The 22,811-nt window shown below is 39.0% G+C and overlaps 2 protein-coding genes and 1 long non-coding RNA gene across 5 annotated transcripts; 1 reads left to right on the plus strand and 2 right to left on the minus strand.

Moving 5' to 3' along the window:
• Positions 1–13,585: 13,585 nt before the first annotated feature.
• On the minus strand, positions 13,586–14,184 carry LOC109239977. The gene is made up of 2 exons (XR_002069987.1): positions 14,102–14,184; positions 13,586–14,011 (listed from the first exon to the last, which is right to left on the minus strand). It is a non-coding gene; the product is annotated as an uncharacterized LOC109239977 (long non-coding RNA).
• LOC109239976 (glutamate receptor 2.9-like) lies at positions 13,741–17,116 on the plus strand. Its single transcript, XM_019406595.1, has 5 exons — positions 13,741–14,014; positions 14,125–15,464; positions 15,559–15,871; positions 15,973–16,379; positions 16,477–17,116. Exons 1-5 carry the CDS (start codon positions 13,756–13,758, stop codon positions 17,041–17,043), a joined length of 2,886 nt encoding a protein of 961 aa, XP_019262140.1. The 5' UTR covers positions 13,741–13,755; the 3' UTR covers positions 17,044–17,116.
• LOC109239975 (receptor-like protein kinase) lies at positions 15,416–22,384 on the minus strand. 3 transcript variants are annotated; one of them, XM_019406594.1, is made up of 3 exons: positions 19,013–22,384; positions 18,509–18,899; positions 15,416–15,497 (listed from the first exon to the last, which is right to left on the minus strand). In XM_019406594.1, exons 1-2 carry the CDS (start codon positions 21,981–21,983, stop codon positions 18,553–18,555), a joined length of 3,318 nt encoding a protein of 1,105 aa, XP_019262139.1. In that variant the 5' UTR covers positions 21,984–22,384; the 3' UTR covers positions 15,416–15,497; positions 18,509–18,552. The 3 variants fall into 3 exon arrangements, with proteins under 3 accessions (XP_019262139.1, XP_019262138.1, XP_019262137.1); XM_019406593.1 differs by lacking the exon at positions 15,416–15,497 and adding an exon at positions 16,951–17,035; XM_019406592.1 differs by lacking the exon at positions 15,416–15,497 and having other exon boundaries at positions 18,284–18,899.
• Positions 22,385–22,811: the final 427 nt, after the last annotated feature.

The following is a 22,811-nucleotide window of genomic DNA, read 5'->3' on the forward strand; positions in this document are numbered from 1 at the left end:
ACAAAGAAAATCAAAGAAAAAGAAAAAGACATGGGTTGCCTCCCAAGAAGCGCCTGATTTAACGTCGCGGCACGACGCGGGTTACCATCACATCAATTCAAATGAATGAGTGCCACCACGTGGCTGTCATCAAACTTCCCCAAATAATGCTTGACACGATGCCCATTGACCCGGAAAACTTCACCATTCTTGTTCTTGAGATCAAGAGCAACAAATGGAGTTACACCTACAACTTCAAACGGCCCACTCCACTTTGATTTGAGCTTTCCCGAAAACAGACGTAACCGGGAGTTGAAAAGAAGAACCCTATCACCAATTTTGAATTCCTTGTCCCGAGCATATTGTCGTGAAGATACTTCATCTTGTCCTTATACAAGGACGAGCAGGAGTAGGCATGAAATCTAAACTCATCAAGCTCATTAAGTTGCTCAACACGGAGATTCGCTGCAACATCCCATTCCAAGTTCAACTTTCTTAAGGCCCACATAGCTTTATGCTCCAATTCTACCGATAGATGGCAAGCTTTCCCAAACACCAACCGGTACGGGGACATACCAGTTGGGGTCTTGTAAGCCGTCCGGTATGCCCATAAGCCGTCATCCAACTTTTTTGACCAATCGGTCCTATTAGCATTGACCGTCTTGGACAAGATACTCTTTATTTCTCGGTTGGAGACTTCCACTTGACCACCAGCTTGAGGATGATAGGGGGTGGTCACTTTGTGGTTTACTCCATACTTGGCAAGCAATGAATCAAAAGCCTTGTTGCAAAAGTGAGACCCCCCATCACTAATGATAGCACGAGGGGTGCCAAACCTTGTGAAGATACTCTTTTTCAAGAATGCCACAACACTCCGGGCTTCATTGTTGGGTAAAGCCACGACTTCAATCCACTTTGAGACATAGTCCACCTCCACGAGAATATAAATGTTCCCATACGAGCTCACGAAAGGACCCATGAAATCGATGCCCCAAACATCAAAAATATCCACCTCGAGAATCGTATTGAGAGGCATCTCATCCCTTTTTGAAATTCCGCCGGCTCTTTGGCATGCATCACATCTCTTTACCAAGTCACTTGCATCTTTAAACAAAGTCAGCCAATAGAAACCACAACTCAAGACCACCCATATCATCAATCTTGCCTTGGAATCCTTCTTGGTCATCAAATACCTAAGGACGGCATGGTCCGTGTGCACAATCCCTTGGCCCCCATAAGATAAGGCCGAAATTTCTCCATGGCAAATACAATGGCCAATAACTCCTTCTCCGTCACCGTGTAATTTCGTTGAGCTTCATTCATAGTCTTACTTGCATAATACACGGGATGAAACATTTTGTTAACCCGTTGACCTAACACCGCCCCCACCGCAACGTCACTTGCATCACACATTAGTTCAAAGGGCAAACTCCAATTAGGTGCGGTGATGATAGGAGTTGTGGTCAACTTGTGCTTTAAGAGTTCAAAGGCCTCCATGCATTTTTCATCAAAAACAAATTTGGCATCTTTCTCTAGCAATTTGCAAAGCGAATTCACAACCTTCGAGAAATCTTTGATAAACCGCCGGTAGAACCCGGCATGCTCAAGAAAACTCCTCACCCCTTTGACAGAAGTGGGGCGAGGGAGCCTTGAAATCACCTCGATCTTAGCCTTGTCTACCTCAATCCCATGCTTAGAAATCTTGTGACCCAACACTATACCTTCTTAGACCATAAAATGGCATTTTTCCCAATTGAGAACGAGGTTAGTTTCTTCACATCGAGCCAAGACTCTATCCAAATTTACCAAGCATTCATCAAAAGAGTCGCCAACTACACTAAAGTCATCCATAAAGACCTCCAATATGTCTTCCACCATGTCAGTGAAAATAGCCATCATACAACGTTGGAAGGTCGCCGGAGCATTGCACAACCCGAATGGCATCCGGGAGAAAGCAAATGTACCATAGGGGCATGTAAAAGTGGTCTTCTCTTGGTCCTCCGGGGCAATTAAGATTTGATTGTAGCCCGAGTACCCATCCAAAAAACAATAGAATGCTCGCCCCGCAAGGCGATCAAGCATTTGATCGAGGAATGGCAAGGGAAAATGATCCTTGAGGGTCACCTCTAAGATGATCTTATGGATGCAAAATGCGGGGCTTATTCCCCTAATGTCCGCCAGAGTCCATCCTTTTGCCCTCTTTCGCCTTTGAAGCACCCCCAAAGTGGCCTCAACCTGCAAGTTAGTAAGGCAAGAAGAAAGAATAACTGGAAGAGTTGAATTAGAGCCCAAAAATTCATACCTGAGGTGTGGAGGAAGTGGCTTCAACTCCAACACCGGTGGCTCCTCAATGGATGGCTTAGTTGGTGGAGTTTTGCAGTTTTGAAGATCCAAAGATAACTTCCTAGGCTCATACGAATATGAACCCATACCATGCAATGCATTCACGCACTCCACTGTGCTAGCATCATCATCGACATCCATGTTAAGAAGCACGGCCTCAAGAGGATCTTCAACATTTATCATGGAATTTGTGTCATCCACTATCACAGCTGTGACAATGTCCACAAGTGAACACACTTCCGTGCTATTGGGTTGTCTCATTGATTTGAAAACATGGAATACCACCTTCTCATCTCCCACTCGGAATGTCAACTCACCCGCTTCAACATCAACCAAGGCCTTCCCCGTAGCTAGGAAAGGTCTCCCAAGAATAATCGGCACTTCAAAGTCCACTTCACAATCCAATATGACAAAGTTGGCTGGGAATATGAATTTGTCCACCCGGACAAGAACGTCGTCAATTATACCCAAAGGCGCTTCATCGACCGGTCCGCCATTTGAAGTCTCATCGAGGTTGGCCTAGGTTGCCCAATTCCCAAAGTCTTGAAGACTGAATGCGGCATCAAGTTAATGCTAGCCCCCAAGTCGAAAGGGCCTTAGCAAACTCCGCACTCCCGATAGTGCAAGGAATAGTAAAAGCTCCAGGGTCTTCAAGTTTCGGGGCCATAGAATGCACTATTGCACTAACTTGGTGAGTCATCTTTATTGTTTCACAATCCATGGAACGCTTCTTTGTGACCAAATCCTTCATGAACTTTGCATAGCCCGGCATTTGTTCAAGTGCCTCCACCAAAGGCACATTGATTGTAAGGCTTTTCATCATATCTATGAACTTCTTGAATTGATTGTCACTCTTCTGCTTTGCTAACCACTGAGGATAAGGTGGAGGTGGTCTAGGCAAAGGTGCCTTGGCTTTTGGCACCATCGGCTCCGGCATGTCAATTATGTGCTCCCTAGACGGGTTCACGGCCTCTTGAGTGTCCACCTCGGCCTCATCAATATCTATCCTCACTTCATTGTTCACATTTGTCTCAACCACATCTTTAACAATCAAAGGATCCACATCTTCTTGGAGCTCAACATCATCATTCACAACTCGATTTTCACTCGAGGCATGCACATCACCGCCTCTCCCACTTCTTGTTGTAACTGCCATCACATGATTGTTACCTCCCTTCGGGTTCACTACCGTATCACTTGGTAGAGCACCCTTAGGTCGAGTATTCAAAGCTTGAGAAATTTGGCCTAGTTGCACTTCTAGGTTCCGGATAGATGTATATGAGAAGCCAATTGTGCATCGGAATCTTGGTTCTTTTTCATCATTTGTTCGAACATCATTTCTATCCTTCCCATATCACTATCTGAAGAACTAGACCCTTGAGATTGAAAGGGGGGTGGATTGTTCGGTTGTTGGTACATGGGGGGGCTTTGAAAGCCTTGCCCCCGGTTGCCTTGATTTCCGCCATTATTCCACCCTCCTTGATTGTTGGTGTTGTTGCTCCAATTATTATTGTTCCCATTCCAATTGCCTTAATTGTTACCTTGGTTACCCCAATTGTTGTTTTGATTGTTGTTGTTCCAATTTCCACCACCTTGTTGTTGGTTGTTGTTATTCAATTACCGCCGCCTTGTCGATTGCCCCAATTTCCTTGGGGACGCCATTGTTGATTTCCTCTATTCCCTTGGTAGTTATTGACATATTGACATTCCTCGCTTTGATCATCATAGCACTCATTCGAATAACCACCACCATCATTGTTGCTGTCAAATTGCTCACCATTACCTTAAGGTTGTTGTTGCCCTCTTTGCCTCCTTTTTAGCATAGAAATACCTTCCATTGCATTGACTTGGCGCGGGTTTTGGACTTGTTGCAATTGCGCCTTCGCCAATTGATTCATAGTTGTTGTAAGCTCGGCAATAGCTTGGCCATGATCATTCAATTCCTTGTGCAGATGGATGACCGTGGGGTCACCTTGGGGTACATTTGCTCGGCTTTGCCATGCCGAAGAGGTGTCGGCCATTTCATCAAGTACATCACATGCCTCTTGGTAAGAAAGTTTCATAAAGTTCCCTCCAGCTAATTGGTTCACAATGCACTGATTCGTGGTGTTGATGCCCCGATAAAAAGTTTGTTGTATCATCGCCTCGGTCATGTCGTTATTAGGGCTTTCCTTCACCATTGTTCTATATCTTTCCCATATCTCGTGCAAAGGTTCCGTTGGCATTTGCTTGAAAGCTAGAATCTCATCCCAAAGAGCCGCCATATGACTTGGAGAAAAGAACTTGGCAATAAATTTGTCTACCAATTCATCCCATGTGGTGATAGAATGATTGGGGAGCCTTTCTAACCAATCCAACGCTTTACCCCGAAGAGAGAACGGGAAAAGCCTCAATCTCAACGCATCCTCGGACACGTTAGTTTGCTTGCTACCCCAACATGTATCTACGAACCCCTTCAAGTGCTTGTAGGCATTTTGATTGGAGGCGCCCGTAAAATACCCTCTTTGCTCGAGCAAGGTCAACATAACATTTGTGATTTGAAAGTTCCCTGCCTGGATTCGGGGAGGAACAATGGCACTCGCATATCCTTGATTCGGTAGCACCCGAGGAACCGCTCTTGGAGGTGGCGGAGGAGGGTCTGGGACGTTGTCATTAGCATTGGCCTGGCGGCCTCTTCGTGGTCCTGGAGGTACAGAGGCACCTCCTCATCTCCAATATCCTCAACCTCCTCCCCCGCAAGCACATTTCCAAGAGGGTCGTTTGCATTTAAAGCTATAGTACCTGAGTAATCGACACAAACAAAATTAGTAAACAAGAAGGATCGATTTCCTCAGGGAGCTAGTAGTGGAGTTGTATTATCTATCTTGTCTAGAGATGCGGTTGTGCTTCTAATGTCACTTCAAATATTTTTGATTTTCTTTGATTTTTATAACTACTATTATAAAACTAATGATTAAAGCTAAATTATGCTACGAGAATATTGCTAAGTTGTATTTAATATAGAGAAAGGCACTAGGGTCATGGCATCACCTAGGTGGTTATTTAACGGGTGGAAACTACTAAGGGTAGATTGACATATTTGGGGCTTATGCTATAACCGTTGCACAATTGTACCCACTCTCACACCTCTCGGTAGAGAGGATGATTTTGCCCAATTGACTCTCTCGAGACCAATTGGGTAGGCCAATTAGACCAAGCAACTAGGGTTCAAGTAGGGTAATTACTCTCTCGAGATTTAACCCGTTAATTGGGGCTACCATTTCTCATGGGTCTATCCCAATTCCTTGTTGGGTAAATTTTGGGGTCATGGACTCTCTTTCTCAAGAAGAGTTAAACCCACAAAGCTAGAATCAGTGTTTGCAACCACCAATCCTTAATTAAAACCTAAAATCAACCCAAGTAACAAGCACCCAATATCAATCTAACCTTAGATGGCAACACCCATCAATTACCCACACTAGGGTTGAGCCACAATCCTAGCTAATGGGTTTAGCTACTCATGCTAGGTACAGAAATTGAAGAAATAGATGAAGAACTAAGCATATTAATTAATTACTAAGAAGAAACTACAATAATAAAGAGCAAAAATGCCGAAAATGGCTACAATATCCAGTCTCACGAGCTCAGCTGCGTTCAGAATATAAAACTTAACCTAAAATGGTAAAATATTCTATTTATACCAGGCTGGAAAAACTGGACAAAAATACCCCTGCGGGGTCAGCGCGGACCGCGCAAAAAGGACCGCGGCCGCACTGGCTCTTGGACTTATGATTTCAGCTTCTCTGAAGTTAGGGACCGCGAGAAAGTTAATCGCGGCCGCGATGGAAGTTGGCGCGGCCGCACATAAAGGAGCACGGAGCGCATTGCTTGAAATTGTCAAAACTTCAACTCTTTGAATCTCGTTCACGCGGACCGCACAAAAGTGTGAAGTGGCCGCGTAGCCTGACCGCGGGCCGCGAGCATCCAATCGCGGCCATGTAGCACTTCCACTGAACATGCCATGTCTCTGAACCTCCTAGTGCGGCCCCATCCACTTTTGCGCGGTCCGCACTAGGCCTTTTTTCCTCAATTCTCTTGGTCATTGATACTTGAGCAGGTTTCACTCCTTTTTTGAGCCGATCTTTGACATTTCGTCACTTTGTCGACCAAACCTGCAATCAAGCACAACCTGTGAGCATTTTGGGGCTATTTTGTAGCAATTTATACTTAAAGCATAGGCAAGTAGGGGCATAAAACACGTTAAAATCCTAACTTATCAAGCATCATATTTTACTATGCCCGAGTGGCTTGAGAAATTTCTGACTGAATGAGGCCGAGGGCCTGTGTTGTGAGGATCGGGCTGCGCGCCGCAGCAGTTTGGTACTGATTCATGATTATGAGGCCGAGGGCCTGATTTGTTATGCTATGAGGTGGCTTGTTATGAGGCTGATTGCCTGTTTGATTATGCCATGAGATGGCTTGTTATTGCGTTTGGGCTGTAAGGAGCCCCTCCAGGAGTCTGTACACCCCTAGTGAGTATGGGTACCTAATGTGAAATGTGATATTTCCCGAGGGGCAGTTGCTGTTTCACGCTATTGCCCGAGGGGCTGATACGAGAGATTGTGAGATAGCCCGAGGGGGTTGGCTCTGTTGGTACTTTTCCCGAGGGGCTAATTTATGTTTCTATTCTTTTCTCCCCGTTTTCATCACTCGATTGAACTACTGAAAGATGTTTTAAAGAGATTTTTACTGAACTAAGGTGTTTTTACGAGCTTTTACTATTTTATTGCATTGTTCTGGTTTTATATTGTTTTGTTGTAGCATTATGTTGTGTTTTACGTGTTTTCTTATCGCTCAACTGCCTTTACTTTTATTACTTGATGAATTGGCGTACTCACATTACTCCCTGCACTCTGTGTGCAGATCCAGGAGTCTTGGGTCATGCTAGCAAGTGCCGATTTGCTTTCCAGCAGGCTTGTTCAGAGTTGACTAGGTAGCTGCTCGACGTACGCAGCCCAGTGCTTCTCCTTCCTATCTTTATTTCACTTTGTACTGGCTTGTATCAGACTATGTTGTCTTTTGTTATTTTTAGACGAGTCGTAGATGCTCATGACTGGTGACACCCCGATGTCGGGCTGTGTTTATTTTCGCACTGATCTATTCTACTCTATATTTTGGGATTTTTTTTGCTTATTAATGACTTTAAATGACTTATTATAACTGTTTAGTTGGTTTGGGGGTTTGTGTCGGCTGGCCTAGTTCCACGATAGGCGCCATCACGACCGAATCCGTTTTAGGGTCGTGACAATAATAAAACAAAACAAAACAAAGGGCTTAAAGCCTTGGAATGAGAAGTACGTAATTTTCATTCAGAAGGGCAAAAGCCTTATTCCAACAAAACAAAACAAAAAAAGGCTTAATGCCTTAGAGAACGCAGAAATATAGACGCACAGATCAAACAGAGGCAGCCAGAAATTGCTCGAAAAATTCTAGGGTTCTTCATAACTCACTTATTCTTGAACTCAGGTATATAAAATTCCTTATTGTCAATTATCCTACAGTAGTAATAGGTAAAAATTGAAACTTTGAAATTAATCCAAATGCACTGGTTGTTGTAGAATCAATTATTTGACGGGTATAAATTAGACAAGGGCCTACGTATTGGCTCAAAGAGTTTTGAGGTGAGTTGATACACCCCTTTATTAAAGTGGTTTAACTCATAAAAGCATGCATACAAGGTGTTTGATGAATTGCATAAAAGAGCTAAAGTTTCTAGCTTAGAATTGGAGTGTAAGTACCTATCAGCTTAGAATTATTTTCTAGCTAAAGTTTAGATGATTATTTTGATATATGTTAATAAAATTTCAAATTTTTGTGTTATTCTTATATGCCATTTTCATGTTGAAAATTCATGAAGAAGCAAGAATCTTCAGAAATAATTTTGAATGTTTATTTCATTCTTGTGCCATACCATACCTTTAAGGATTCCAGAATAAGTATGTTTGAACGTTTAGACTTGAAAAGTCGCAAGAAGAAGTTTTAAAAAGAAAAGATTTTTGGGAGTATCCTCTATTCTGAGAAGGGATCATCGTCCAGGCCGAGAGTCCTAACCAAGGCGTTGACTTCCTGAAACTACTTGTGCCAAAGTAGGGAGCACAAAAGCCGAGGGTCTCGTTGCTGAGAATTTGCCTAGGCAAGCTAAGGTATGGTACATGAGCGTTGAGAACCATAAAGCGAGTGGCACCTCGTGGATTCGGCCTATTTGATCAGGTTGGGATCGAACCTGTGCCGATCACACGGTGACTAAGATTTTGATTATTGAAAGATTTAAAAATAATTGAATTGGATTCTCTTGCAAATAATTAATTGAAAGATTTGATTCTTTGGCCTTAACATAAAAAATAATTTATTTTCTGTTCATTCAGATTCTTAAGATTAGTCCACATCTTGTTTTGAATATTTAATCGTAATTATAATTTTATCCACCATAATTTTATTTTCAAAGAGTAAAAAGTTCGATCTGACATTCCACTTTTAGATCTTTATCTATATCTATCTATATTATTATAAAAACTTGAATAAAATATTAGATTACAAAAATAACCTTAAAATATTGAACAATTTAATGCTAGAATTCTTTTGCATCTGGTTCGTGAGACTAATATTTAGGAGGAAATTACAAAAAAATACGATCAAGACAAAAGTAATGTTTATCTAGCACATTAAATTTTTTAAGGATAAATTTAATTCGCATAGGATTATATAGTGATATCTTATTACTTTACTTTATATAAGTGGCTCACTTTTGAAAAACAAAATGAATTCTTATAAATTTGTGATCTTTGGTTCTAGAGTTGCTGGAGAAGTACTCCTACTCCCCTCAACAAAGAAGGGTTTTGGCATTAAATTAGTAAAGTATTCACTATTTTCTCATAATTTATTGACTTCATAGTTAATTACAATTTTATCCTAAATAAAGTTATTAAATTGCTCAATATTTTAAGGTTATTTTTGTAATCCAATATTTTAATCATGCTTTTATAATAACTAGTTTTTATGAACGTGCGTTGCACGATAACAATGGCACGTTGATGTTTGATCGCTAAAAATTTTGACTTTCCGGTTGCAGGACCTCTAAATACATATGCGATTATGTTTTACCACTTAATATTCGTGGATGTCGTTTAAAAAAAATGAGTAGCATGAATGTATTATTTGTTCGTAGAAGTAGTTACTAAAAAAAAGTAAAAGAAGCTTTGTCCTACAAAATAGAAGAAAAACAAAATTAACTCGTTAGGGGCAAACTTGTCTATTTTTAGTCAATTAATAATTTTGTTATCCAAATATGATAGAAGGGAGGTAAACGTAATATCGTGAACCACAAGGAATGTTAGTATTATGAAGTCAAATTTGAAGAGAGGTCTTTGAAATTATCTCTATTTAATATTGTTTATGATGCAAGTTGTATATCGATTGGCAAGTACAAAATAGATATGTATTAGAATAGGATTTATGAGATCTTTGGACAACTTGCTTTCAACTTTTATATTTTAAGATAAATTCTTGAGAAGAGTAAAATCCTTAATTCTAGATGATTTTATTATACAAGTATTTTAAGAAAGACATAATGTATGATAATATAATTTTGTACCAAAAAAGAGAATTAGATAACCGATACCTTCCTAAGTCCCAATTTGCATAACTGTGCTAAAAAGATATTCCGATTGGGTCTGTTGAAGTGAAGCGTAAGATCAACCAAAACAAAGAAGATATCGGTTTTTTTAAAACAATTACCATTAAAGAAAGAACAACAATAGCAATATACTGCATGCTGATATACTTGATGAATTCTCCATTAGATGTATTAAGTTAATTTTTAAGAGAAAATTCATGTAATTAAAAAAATAAATTATCTCTGGAAAGACTTATGTCCTTCGAGTGTAACAACAGATGATGAAGCGCATTATTAAATAATGTCATCATATAAGGAAGGATAAATAGTACACTGGAATAAGAAGCCAAACTGACGTAGTCTATTTTCCATTGAGATTGTTACCACTTACAGTTCCTTTTATTTTTAATCTCGAGAAGGAACTCATGTTGTGAAATTATTAAAAAAAAATCTTAACCAAATTTAACATTCAAAGCTGTTGAAGTAAATTACTCACTCCGCCAAAGCTAACATGCTACTACATGCATCTTATGTAACAAACAATGAAACAAAACTAATAAATTACCTCTGGAAGATTGATATTCCAAAACAATAAATACTACCTAATTTGTTTGAGGTAGACATATATAAATTATACAAAGTGTCCTTCTCCATGTCGATAAGTGTTTAAAAGTGCTTGTGTCCATGTCGGGTTAGTACGGAATTTCCACATTATAAGTAGACACATATGGTAAATAGATGAAAAGTTGGAACGTGATTCGTATTAGAAGTTTGTTCGAATTCATAATTATTTCTAACTTTACCACTTTTTAGTTGAATTAGAAGTTCTCGATATTGGTAGAGTAGGAATTTTTACGCAACGTATGTGGAGTTCAAATTGAAAAAGAATTCCATCATTAGATAATTTACAATTAGATCCTTAAATTATACAAATATTTAAGGGTATAAAAGTCTATCAAAGTTTCGGGAATATTTTAGTCGTTCAACATTTAGCATAAATTATTCGTGCTTTTATAATAATATAGATAGATAGATAGATAGATAGATATAGATAGATACAGATATTTAGTACTTTTGTACTTTTCATATAAAAGAAAAGAAAACCTTTTAGATATGTAAATAAAATAAAGACTTGACTTACCTAAAAATAGGTAAATGAATAGTTTTCAATTGAAAAAATACATCGACAACCCTTTAAAGTTGTCAACGCATGTCACTTAAACACTTTATTTGAAGTTTGTTCCATTTGAACACTTTAACCGTACATTAACTGTGTCATTTAGACACAATTTGATAATGTGTCATAGTTGTATATTATACCTTTTTTCAGAGTGTGAGAGATTTACTTATTTTTTAAAAAAAATTCTCTTTCTTTTTCCTCCTATTCTTTCACACATCATGGTGTGCTTTAGTTTTCATTGCCGGAAAAATTTCACACATTTATTCTTCTTCGTCTCTCTCCTTTTTTCTCAATTTAAATTCTTTCTTCTCCAAGTATCTTTTCTCAAGTTGTAGACGCTAACATTATGAACCTCATGATATGCCAAATTAAACATGATCACAGGTCACTCAAATAGGAGATTCTAGCTCATCTAAAGCAGTTAGTTAGTTATGCCAAGTCAGCTGAAAGTTAGTTAGGAAGTTACTTGAAGGAAGTTAGTTAGAACAATTAGTTGGAGATAGGAAGTTTCTGGAAAGATGAGTCATGTATTCATTCATAAAAAGGCTACAATGTATCATTTTACATTCATCAAATATAATACAATTACAATCTCTCTCTCAATCTTCTTTCCGTCAATTAAAATTTCTACATTTCATAAGCTTTGATCTTCGAGTTTTTCCGTCAAACTCCTAGCTCAGCTTCTCAATTCTCGAGTTCTCTGTGAATTCCTGCGAATGAGATATCACCTTAGCGTGTCCATTTGCCACGATTTCGAACAACTTTATAATCTCTCAACATATCCAAACCCCTCCCCACAACCCAAATTAATTCCTGAAGAGGGGTAATTCTTTGACCTCTCTTGTAGATGGATTACATAAGAAGAGATATCACTCTTCAGAATCAAAAGAGATACAAAACAATCCATTTCAAGAATCCCAAATTCGATACCTTTTAAATGGATTCTCACAAGTTAATGGTGAAGAGCAAGTACGTCTCAACGCGTGACCTAAAGTCAAATTTTAATAAGCGACTTTTTTTTATTTGTCTATAATGTAATTATCTTACAAAATATAGTACTAATATTTACATTGATTTCTTTTTTCTTTCTTTTTGTCTACAGTGTAGTTATCTTATAAAATATAATACTAATATTTATATTGGTAAAAAATTCAAGTTAATAAGATATTAACCATATGCCCTACATTAGATCTTATTGTAAAAAATATTATTTTTCAATATGAAGATTTGAGTAGCGTAATTCAAAGTTCTAAAATATGTCTTTCTTTCTACTTTTATTAGTATTTTGTACTTTTATTCTTTTTTTTATAAACTTTAATATTGTATAAGCGAACATAAGATAGAAAATTTACAATTAAAAGTATTTTTAGGACCCGACATTTAGGAGGCCTAAAGCAAAGGACATAACGTAGAATGTAATTTCTTGGTTGAAAATTTGAGATGGGTTTTTGCAAATTGAGGACTCGAGATGAGGGAACACCATGATTCAGAAATACACTTCATACTCATCAATGCTTTTACATGTGAGTATTTCTGATATCATATCTTGGTGAAGAATTGAATCACCCGCCATTAATTCAAATACATATATTGGGTATAATCAACACATCCTTTAACATATATTCTTATTGATATCCACTACTATATATATATATATTTTTTTTTACATTGTAGGATTTAGTATTTTTAACTTATTTAACATATATTTTTTATCTATATTTATTTCAATTCAAATACATATAGCATTGTTATAGCATTTGAAAACCTCTGAGGGAATAATTTTGAAAGTAAAGTCAAGGAAATCATAAATGGCTAGAAATATGAATCGATGCATTTCACAAATCTGAGTGCATTAACATTATGATTTTATACCAGTTACTAATAATATTAGTAGGTGCCTCTATGATGTTGAAATGAACGTGTATGTGTGTGCGCGCGCGCGTACCTGCACTTCGAATTTAGCTCAAGTAGTTAGTTATTTATCTTTTAATTGGGGGGGTCAACTTTGAAGCCTAATTTCCTAGTCATTTCCTCCGTTGTTTGCATTACTCAACAAGTCCAGATTTCTACTCAATTCGTCAGTCTTCAGTTCTGTATTTCACTGTCAATGATCTCTAATCCAGAAAATTATCAAAATTACAAAACCAAGTCAAGGATTCAAGAATTGAAATAATGCATAAAATAACAAAATACTGGTCCTACTCTGAGTCTCCTCCGTATTTCTAGACTAGAAAATCCACACCCTCTTCGTCAGTTAAGAGTTTAAAATATCCTATTTTATCTGAGTCTCTAAAATATTTCTTTTCCTATGATTTAATTTTACACAAGTATAGTACTTATCTTTGATCAGGTACAATGTCACTTAGGATAACGCCTTACCTTTCCAATTTGAAGCAACTGCATTATAGTAATACATTTTAAAAAGGAAAGAATCAACTGTAAGGTATCTTCACATTAGATTATTGAAAGCAAGCATGGACTTTTACCAAGTCAACTAACACAACCACCCGCCTAAATAACGAAGACAGAAGATTGATAATTTGTGATATTATATGGAGTAGATTGAAACGTCGCGACCTACCAATTCAGGTATTGGAAGGAGATGAAACTGATCCTACTATTCTGTGCCTCACTCTGGTTGTGTTCCACTTTCAGCAATTCACAAAGGAGCTTCCATAATCGCACTTCTAACTTCCAAGTGGGAGTGATTCTTGATTTGAAGTCAGTGGTCGGAAGCATGGGTCTAAGCTGCATGTCCATTGCCCTCTCTGATTTCTATTCGATTCACAGCAACTACTCGACGAGGTTGTCTCTTCACGTTAGGGACTCTCAAGAACAAGCCATTGAAGCTGCTGCTGCTGGTAAACATTATTGCATATTAAGCACCTATGTCGGATTGCTAACTGACATGGGAAAGAGAAGCTCTTGCCAATTTAAAGAGAACTTACCAACATTGTTTGCCTTGTTGCAGGTCTGAATTTGCTGAAAGATGTCAAGGTAGATGCAATCTTAGGTCCTCAGAAATCAGCTCAAGCCAACTTTTTGATGGATCTAGGAGATAGAGCTCAGGTCCCCATAATTTCTTTTTCTGCAACAAGTCCTTCTCTTCATACTCGAACTCCTTACTTTGTTCAAGCTGCACAAGGTGATGACACTCAAGTTGGCGCGATTGCTGCCATAGTTAAAGCCTTCCAGTGGAGCCGGGTTGTTATGATATTTGAAGACTCAGAATATGGCAGTGGCATTGTCCCGTACTTATCTAATGCATTCCAAGATGTAAATGCTCACATTTCATATAAAAGTGTTTTTCCTGTTTCGGCAAGTGATGAATTTATACTCAAAGAGCTATACAAGATGATGACTTTACAAACAAGGGTCTTTGTGGTCCACATGTCACATACACTTGGCGCCAGACTCTTTCTGAAAGCCAAGGACATCGGAATGATGGAGAAGGGCTATGCCTGGATCATCACCAGTGGACTAGTGGATTTAGCCTACTTGATGGATTCTGATGTTGCTGAAGCAATGCAAGGGGTATTAGGTGTGAAACCTCTTATACCAAAATCTGAACAGCTCCGGTCTTTCTCTAGTAGGTTGAAGAAAAAGTCCCTTGAGAAAAGTCCTGGCATCGGACGAGCAGATTTGAGCATTTTTGGCCTGTGGGCATACGATACTTTGTGGGCACTGGCTATGGCAGCAGAAAGAGTTGGACTGAAAGAGCCACCGAAAACTTTAGAAAATTCAACTGTTAATCTCAATGTTTCAGACCTTTTCAATTTTGGGAACTCAGAAGTCGGCCCAAAACTTCTAAAAGCAATATCAGAGACCAAATTTGAGGGGCTTTCAGGGAAGTTCCGCCTTATAGATGGCAAGATGGGGTCATCATCCTATCAGATAATTAATATGGTCGGGAACGGACAGAAAGAGGTAGGAATATGGAATCCATCTCTTGGAATAAGGAGGGAACTGAACTGGAACACCACAACTCATGATACAAGCTCAAGGGAAAATATGAGGAGTATCATATGGCCTGGTGATTCAACAGTCGTGCCCAAGGGATGGGAAGTTCCAATGTCTGGTAAAAAGCTAAGAATTGGAGTGCCAGTGAAAGCTGGTTTCACGGATTTTGTGAGAGTAGCAAAGGACACTCAGGTCAATGCCCGCATTATCAGCGGATTCTACATAGACGTGTTCAAATCTGTCATGGAAGCGTTGCCATATTCTGTGCCATATGAGCTTCTTCCCTTCGAAAATCCTGATGGCTCTAGTGCAGGGACTTATAATGATCTTATTTACCAAGTGTTTCTTCAGGTAAGATAGGTAGACTATATTTTCCGTCCTCTCCTGCAAAAAAAAGTAAGTGAACAATTACTAACTTCAGTCAGCAATGATACAATGTATGCAGAACTATGATGCTGCAATTGGAGATATAACTATCACAGCGAACAGATCAAAATACGTGGACTTCACGTTGCCATTTGCAGAAGGAGGAGTTATTAGCATCGTGCCAATAACGTACGAAGACGCCAATGATATATGGGCTTTCCTAAAGCCCCTAAAGAAAGAACTTTGGCTAACAAGTATAGCATTTTTCTTTCTTACGGGTCTGGCAGTCTGGATACTTGAACATAGGGTGAGCTCTGCCTTTCGAGGTCCTCCTTCTCAACATGTTGGCATGATCTTCTACTTTCCCTTCTCAACGCTAGTATTTGCACACCGTGAGTACTAAATAAATCTCTCAGATTTAATTTTAAACATTTTCCTATGATAGGGTACAGGACAACTCGTGAACTCACAAATATGTATGATCTATTTGTAGGAGAAAGAATAGTGAACAATTTAGCTCGACTGGTTGTAGTGGTATGGATGTTCGTCATACTCATTCTGAACTCCACTTACACTGCAAGCTTATCATCAAGATTTACCGTACAAAGACTACAACCAGCAATCACAGATGTTAGCGAGCTAATCAAGAATAGAGATTTTGTTGGGTGCCAAGAAGGCTCATTCATAGTGGACTTCTTGAGAAAAAAGGGATTTGACGATTCCAGGATCAGGACATACACTTCCCCATATGACTGTGATGAAGCCTTGTCTAGAGGAAGTAAAAGTGGTGGCATATCAGCATTCTACGATGTCATTCCCTACTCCAAGCTCTTCCTATCCAAACATTGCGACAAATACATGACAGTTGGACCTACCTATCGCACAGACGGCTTTGCCTTTGTAAGACATTTCATCTCCATCCACGCTGTTCTTGTTTGTGAAGATTATTTTGTGTTGCAAATGACTATCTCATGCTACTGCATTTAAAATCAAACAGGTTTTCCCTAAAGGATCTCCTTTAGTTGCTGATGTGTCTCGAGCAGTCATAGAATTAACAGAGAATGGGAAGATAATGGAAATGGAGCAACATTGGTTGAGAAATGAACAAACCTGCGCAGGACCAGATGACAATATGAACTCAATCACGATTTCGTTGCAAAGTTTCAAAGGCCTTTTTGCCATCACAGGAGGAGTTACAGCAGTAAGCCTCCTCATTTTTATAGCCAGCTACTTGTACAAGTACAGAGATTTCCACAGAAGAGTATCAAATTCTAGAATCACAATTTGGTCAAAAGTTGTAGCAATTTGCAGACACTTTGATCAGAGAGACCTCTCATCTGGACAACCCCAAGATAAACTTCCAGAATCTGGAATTAGTCCAAATACTTCTTCAGAAAATTCTGTTCAACCACCAAATTTACCAAGAAATCATTCTAACTCCAATGAAATAGTATCCTCTGCACCAGAAGAGCTGCATGATGCCACTACTGCGACAATCCATTCTTCGAATTTGGAAGACATGTCTGCTGTAAAACACTCAGGAGTAATTCTTCCATCTGCATAACTGAGTTGACTGTAAAGTTGTACTGTATATACTCTCAGCTAATTGTGCAATTCTTTGATTTCTTACTTGTTAACATTTTACTTGCCTCATCTTTTTCCACATATTGTAAGTTCTGATTATAAGGGATAGATGCATTAGATAAGAATCAAACCAACTAAAATGGCTGCATTTTTCCATACGCTTCATAGGCCCTAACTGCAAGGACTAGTGCGACCAACTTATGTATTATTCCTGAAAGTTGCTAGACCTCTAGGATTTGTAGCTCAGTATCACTCTTTCATGACTTAACTAACTTTTGTACTTGTTAAATAGAGGTGGCATATAGGCATTAACTTGGGCGGGTCGAATTAATAAGGGGTCATGACTCAATCTGCCCAGAGTTTGCCGAGTTCAAAATGGGTTGGGTCAAGATGAGTCAAATTCAACCTGCTCAACAAGATCCAAACACCCCACCTTTTTTATTTTCTTTTTCAAAAAAAAAAAAGTGAAAGTTAATGTATGTTTCTTAAATTATTAGCATAAATTCTTTCAATTTAAATAACTTTCAATCTCCGTATTTAATTTTGCATATTTGGATTTCGGTTGCAATTTGACCCGTAGGGTTACTCTGTTGGACATGTTTCGACCCAATAGTTTAAACTTGAGCAATTTAGGATTTGTCTGTCACAACTTCCTGTCTTAAGCAGTTGTTTTACCCTTCTTTTTTTTTCTTTTAACCCCATTGTCAAGACTTCATTCCTCAACGTAAACACATCAAGGGGATATATAAAAGTTAACGTCGATAAACTCTTGCTGAAGTCAAATGTCATGCACAAAAATGCACCACTTGGGAAACACAAGTTAACGTCGATAAACTACTGCTGAGTCCTGCATCTTACCCCACACGGTAGGACTGCAAACTCGTTTTTGAATAATGAACTTGGAAAATACTAGTTAGTTGATAGTGTTAACTAGCTCCAGATTAGCCCTTGACATTTTCACCTTGTTGTATATGTTTTCCAACTTTGACAACATGAACCTTGGATGACCATGAAATCCGGTCTATCTTAGTTTTTCCCACTTCTAACCGAAAGATTGGTTCACAATTCAATGGTAAGACGATTTGCCCAGAAAAGAGAAGCAGTCATATATAGAAGCCTATAGATAAAGGTAAGCAAATTTTGTAAATAGGGATATGGCTTTAACATAGTAGATCCTGCTAAGAATTGCAAAAGGAATTGCTTTTTGCATGAGAATAAGATTAGCTAAGATGAACAGTCACAGCAGTAAGTTATATTTAGTTTTCATCCATGTATACATGATGGAAAAAACATTTACAGCTACAAGGCAAACGCCTTCTCTTCCCAAGCTGCAGTAGTGTAAATAGATTTCTACCATCCTCTAGCAATAAAAAGAGACTGAACCTAACAAGGATTCAGAAATCAAATATAAAATTAGGACTGCGTTAATCAGAAGTCTATTGTACCTAGAACACATCAGAGTTTACATGGAATGGCCTCTGATTGATAGCTAGTACTTGCTTCTTATACTCGAACTGGACCTTGTTAATTGCTTGACCACTTCTCTCATTGTGGGTCTTTTTCTAACTTCCTTCTCTGTACATCTAAGAGCCAGTGAAAGCACTTCAATTACTTGTTCCATGATATTTGAATCTATGAATTCATCCAAAATGCTTGGATCCACAATCTTCTCAATTTCTTCAGCTTCTGCCCAAACAGACCTAACCCAACTCACAATATCTGTACCCCCATAAACTGAAGGATCCAAGGCCTTCTTTCGAGTTATAAGTTCCAACAGAACAACACCATAACTATAAACATCTGACTCCTTGCTCTTTGCAGCTGCAAATGCAGTCTCTGTCGACAAAACAGACCAGACATAGATATATTATTTTCTACAGACAACGAGGTTTCTAAAGGGAGGACAAACTGAAAGGCTGTGTGAGAAAAAATGAATATTACGAAAATACCTGGAGCCATGTATCCAACTGTACCCTGGAGGGTATTGGAGGGGGAAATTGCAGCAGAATGATCCAGAAGCTTCGCAATGCCAAAATCTGATATGTGGGGCTCCAGATCAGAGTCCAACAAGATATTCATGGGCTTGATATCTCGATGCACGATGGCAGGATCACAGTCAAAGTGGAGATATGACAACCCTTGAGCAGTTCCAAGAGCAATACGGTACCGTACGCTCCATTCTAATGTTACAAGTGGATTAGTCTCATGAAGAATATCATGAAGGCTCCCGTTCTCCATGTAATTGTAAAGAATCAGTCCATAATCCTTTCTCAGCCAGAAGTCTTCTAATTTGACAAGATTACGGTGCCTAACCTTTCCAATTGTCTGAATTTCTCTTACCATACTTGTGCTTCCATCCTTTATACCAACAAACACCAGCTTTTTCACAGCATATGCTTTCCCTGGACCCAAGATGGCCTTATATACAATTCCATGTGCTCCCCTCCCAATGACATACTTATCATTTAGGTTCTGTGTAGCTTCCAATACTTTGTTAAGCAGGGATGAAGCACCTTCTTGAGCAGATATTGCAACTTCTTTCCCAGAATTTTTGCGCCATAGAAGCATGTAAGCAATTACTAGGAATAAGGAAATGGTAAACAATAGTACCCCAACTGCAATCAGTGCCGTTTCTGCTCCACTTAGGCGTCTTCCATTGTTTGATTGAAGATTACAAGGCCGTAGGGTGCTATGCTCAGGGCAATTTGAGCCTTCTTCTGGATCACAGTGCACGCAAAGTCCCAAGTTTCCCGAGAAAGAGGTAGGAGTTGAGTTTAGGAACTTCATCAGATTTGCTGGCACTGGACCGGAAAAGAGGTTGTGTGATACATTGACGAAGATCAACGAACGCATTCCATCAAGAACTCTTAAAGTTCCAGAAAGATTATTGCCAGCTATATCTAACTCCTCCAGGAAAGTAAATTTTCCTAGCTCGGCAGGAAGTTCACCTGTCAACCTGTTACTACTCAGATTTAACCACCTCAGTGTTTCTCTTGATGCAGTCGCAATTGCTGCAGGAATGCCCCCACCAAGTGCATTTCCACCAAGCTGCAACATAGAGAGCTTCTTGAGTTCAAATAAGGAGGTTGGAATATCTCCTGAAAGATGATTCTCATTCAGACCCAAAATGGATAGTTCTCTAAAGCTTCCAAACGTGGACGGGATCGAGCCACTCAACAAATTGTGACTTACGTCAAGCTTCAACAGTCTCTGGCAGTTTGAAAGTTGAGGTGGCAGTACACCTTCCAAACCATTGTAAGACAGATCCAAAGCCTGGAGGTTGACAAGGTTTGCCAGCTCCGGCGGTATAAACCCTGAGAGCTTATTCATTGATAAGTCAATTGATGTAACATTCCCAAGATTTGCCAAACTTGGGGGTATTTTCCCACTGAACCCATTCTCACTGAGATCCAAGAAAATAGGATTTGTGTTCTTAACAAAATCTGGAATGGCACCTGAGAGATTATTCTTTTTGAGAATTACTCTGGTTAAAGTAGAACACTTTCCTAATTGAGAAGGAATGCCACCTTCAAGATGATTATAACCTAACATAAGCTTATTCAGTTGCTTGCCAAAACAAAGATTTGGTGGAACAGGACCTGAAAAGTTGTTGTTGGTGAAATCCAGCAGTGTTAGACTGCCGTTAATCCCCAAACCTTGAGGTATAACTCCAGTAAACTGGTTTTCAAATAAGGATATGTTCCTCAACTGTTCCAACTCGGTAATTTCAAGAGGTAACTCCCCGGTCAGGTTGTTTCTGTAGACAAGAAGATTTTGAAGGCTTTGAATCTTCCAAATTCTGAAGGGAATTTCACCACTCAAATTGTTGGAATACAAAAAGAGATTCTGCAACTGACTGAGAGACCCTAGTTCACTAGGAATTTCACCTTCCAGTTGGTTTTCCGGTAAAAGTAATTCCAGCAAGGCTTGACACTCGCCCAGCTCGGGCGGTATTTTTCCAGAGAAATTGTTGTCAGCAAGGTAAAGCTTCTCCAACTTTGTGAGCTGGCCCAGAGAAGCAGGAATAGGGCCACTTAAACCAGAAGACGTAGCAGCAAGAACTGTTAGGTTACTACAATTACCCAAACCTTGTGGGAGTCCTCCATTAAAATGGTTGTATGACAAGATCAGATTGTCAAGATATTTGCAGTTACCCGAACCGAAAGGTATACTACCTTCTAGTCTATTATTGCTTACATCCAAATAAACAAGGTGTGCTAGCTTATCTAAGTTCTCAGGCAAGCTACCTACTAACCGGTTATCATTCAAATACAACTCTTCCAAGTTAGTACAGTTTACTATAGAGGAAGGAATAGGACCTGATAACTCATTATCATTAAGCCAGAGAGACAAAATCTGAGTCATGTTACCAACGCTAGATGGAATGGGACCACTTAACTTGTTACTATTAAAGAAGATGGTCTCCAAGTGTGGGATAGTAAAAAAGGAATCAGGAATGTTACCAGTCAATGAATTTGAGAACAAGTTTATGTAGGTTAAACTCTGTAAATTTCCAAGATTCTGAGGGATTTGTCCAGTAAAGGCGTTGTAGGATAGATCCAAGTAATCAAGAAGAGTGCAATTGCCGAGCTGGGGAGGAACGGGGCCGGAGAATGCATTAACGCCCAAATCAATGGTACGCAAGTGCTCCAAATGACCAATTTCAGGTCCCAATTGGCCAGAGATTCCATAGCCAGAGAGGTTGAAAGATGTGATAAATTGTTTGCGATCACATTCAACACCAACCCAAGAACAAGGAGTGGAATCAGAAGCATTCCAAGAAGAGTTAATAGCTGAGGGTACAGTAGTCCAGTGGCTAAGAAGGGAAAGTAGAGCTGTGCCATCAGAGCTAAGAGCATAAACAGACACAGAGAAGCAGCAGCAGTAGAAAAAGATGAAATTTTTAAAAGCAGTATACATAATTTGAACAAGAAGAGTAAGAGAGTAACACTGCTGTTATGAATTTTGTAGAATAGAGTGTTGGTGTTCTAATAAGGTGTGAAAGGAAATGGGAACACGTTGAAAAACATAAAGGGATAAATATGAACTCAACAGGAGTGGAGTTTTAACTACCTTAATCAGGAGTGGAGGGAAGTTGAGGTCGAATTCTTTATTCAGTAAACCATACCTTAATAAAGAAATGGTCCACCACTTTCCAGAAATTTTCTGCCGGACATGGCCCACCATCTTCTTTTTCTGCCCGAATAGCACTATTCTTTCTTCGTGGACTCTTCATTGACCTTCTTTTACCTAAATTCCATGTCCGACGACGAAGACCTCCTACTGGCAGCTACCGTCACCCACAGACCCACTCAGTGTCCCGTTAGTTATGAGGCAACTAGAATGTGATTAATATTTTATACAATAATTAAGAAGGAAGGCACTTTTACAAAATTTAACTCAAAGTTATAATATAAAACAAAAAGATACACAACAATGTAGAGAGAAACAGAGAAGAGAATATATTTCTTCCATGTATTCAAGTGTGTACAATGTGATATCCAAACCCTCTATTATAGGATGGCATTGAGGTATACAAAGGGATATCATAAACATGGTATTAACTATTGAGATCATGGGGAAAGATTATGGGTAGGTTATGGAGGTGTGGGAGTTACAACTATAATTGTGAGAAGTAGTGGGAGTTATTTACATAATGGAGAAGAGTAGTGGGAGTAACTTCTTTAGGAGTTATAGACATCCACTACAAAATAATATTTCATAACACTCCCCCTTGGATGTCTATAG

This window comes from Nicotiana attenuata, unplaced genomic scaffold, assembly GCF_001879085.1.
Source record: "Nicotiana attenuata strain UT unplaced genomic scaffold, NIATTr2, whole genome shotgun sequence".
NCBI classification, from domain to species: Eukaryota; Viridiplantae; Streptophyta; class Magnoliopsida; order Solanales; family Solanaceae; genus Nicotiana; species Nicotiana attenuata.

Bases quoted from the DNA above. Each gene is read 5' to 3' on its own strand.
- LOC109239976 (XM_019406595.1), top strand. From the start codon at position 13,756: ATGAAACTGATCCTACTATTCTGTGCCTCACTCTGGTTGTGTTCCACT. The intron at 14,015-14,124 runs GTAAACATTATT...GCCTTGTTGCAG, and splicing joins CATTGAAGCTGCTGCTGCTG to GTCTGAATTTGCTGAAAGAT. The intron at 15,872-15,972 runs GTGAGTACTAAA...ATCTATTTGTAG, and splicing joins AACGCTAGTATTTGCACACC to GAGAAAGAATAGTGAACAAT.
- LOC109239975 (XM_019406594.1), bottom strand. From the start codon at position 21,983: ATGTATACTGCTTTTAAAAATTTCATCTTTTTCTACTGCTGCTGCTTC. The intron at 18,900-19,012 runs GTATTTTCGTAA...TTTTGTCGACAG, and splicing joins AGTTGGATACATGGCTCCAG to AGACTGCATTTGCAGCTGCA.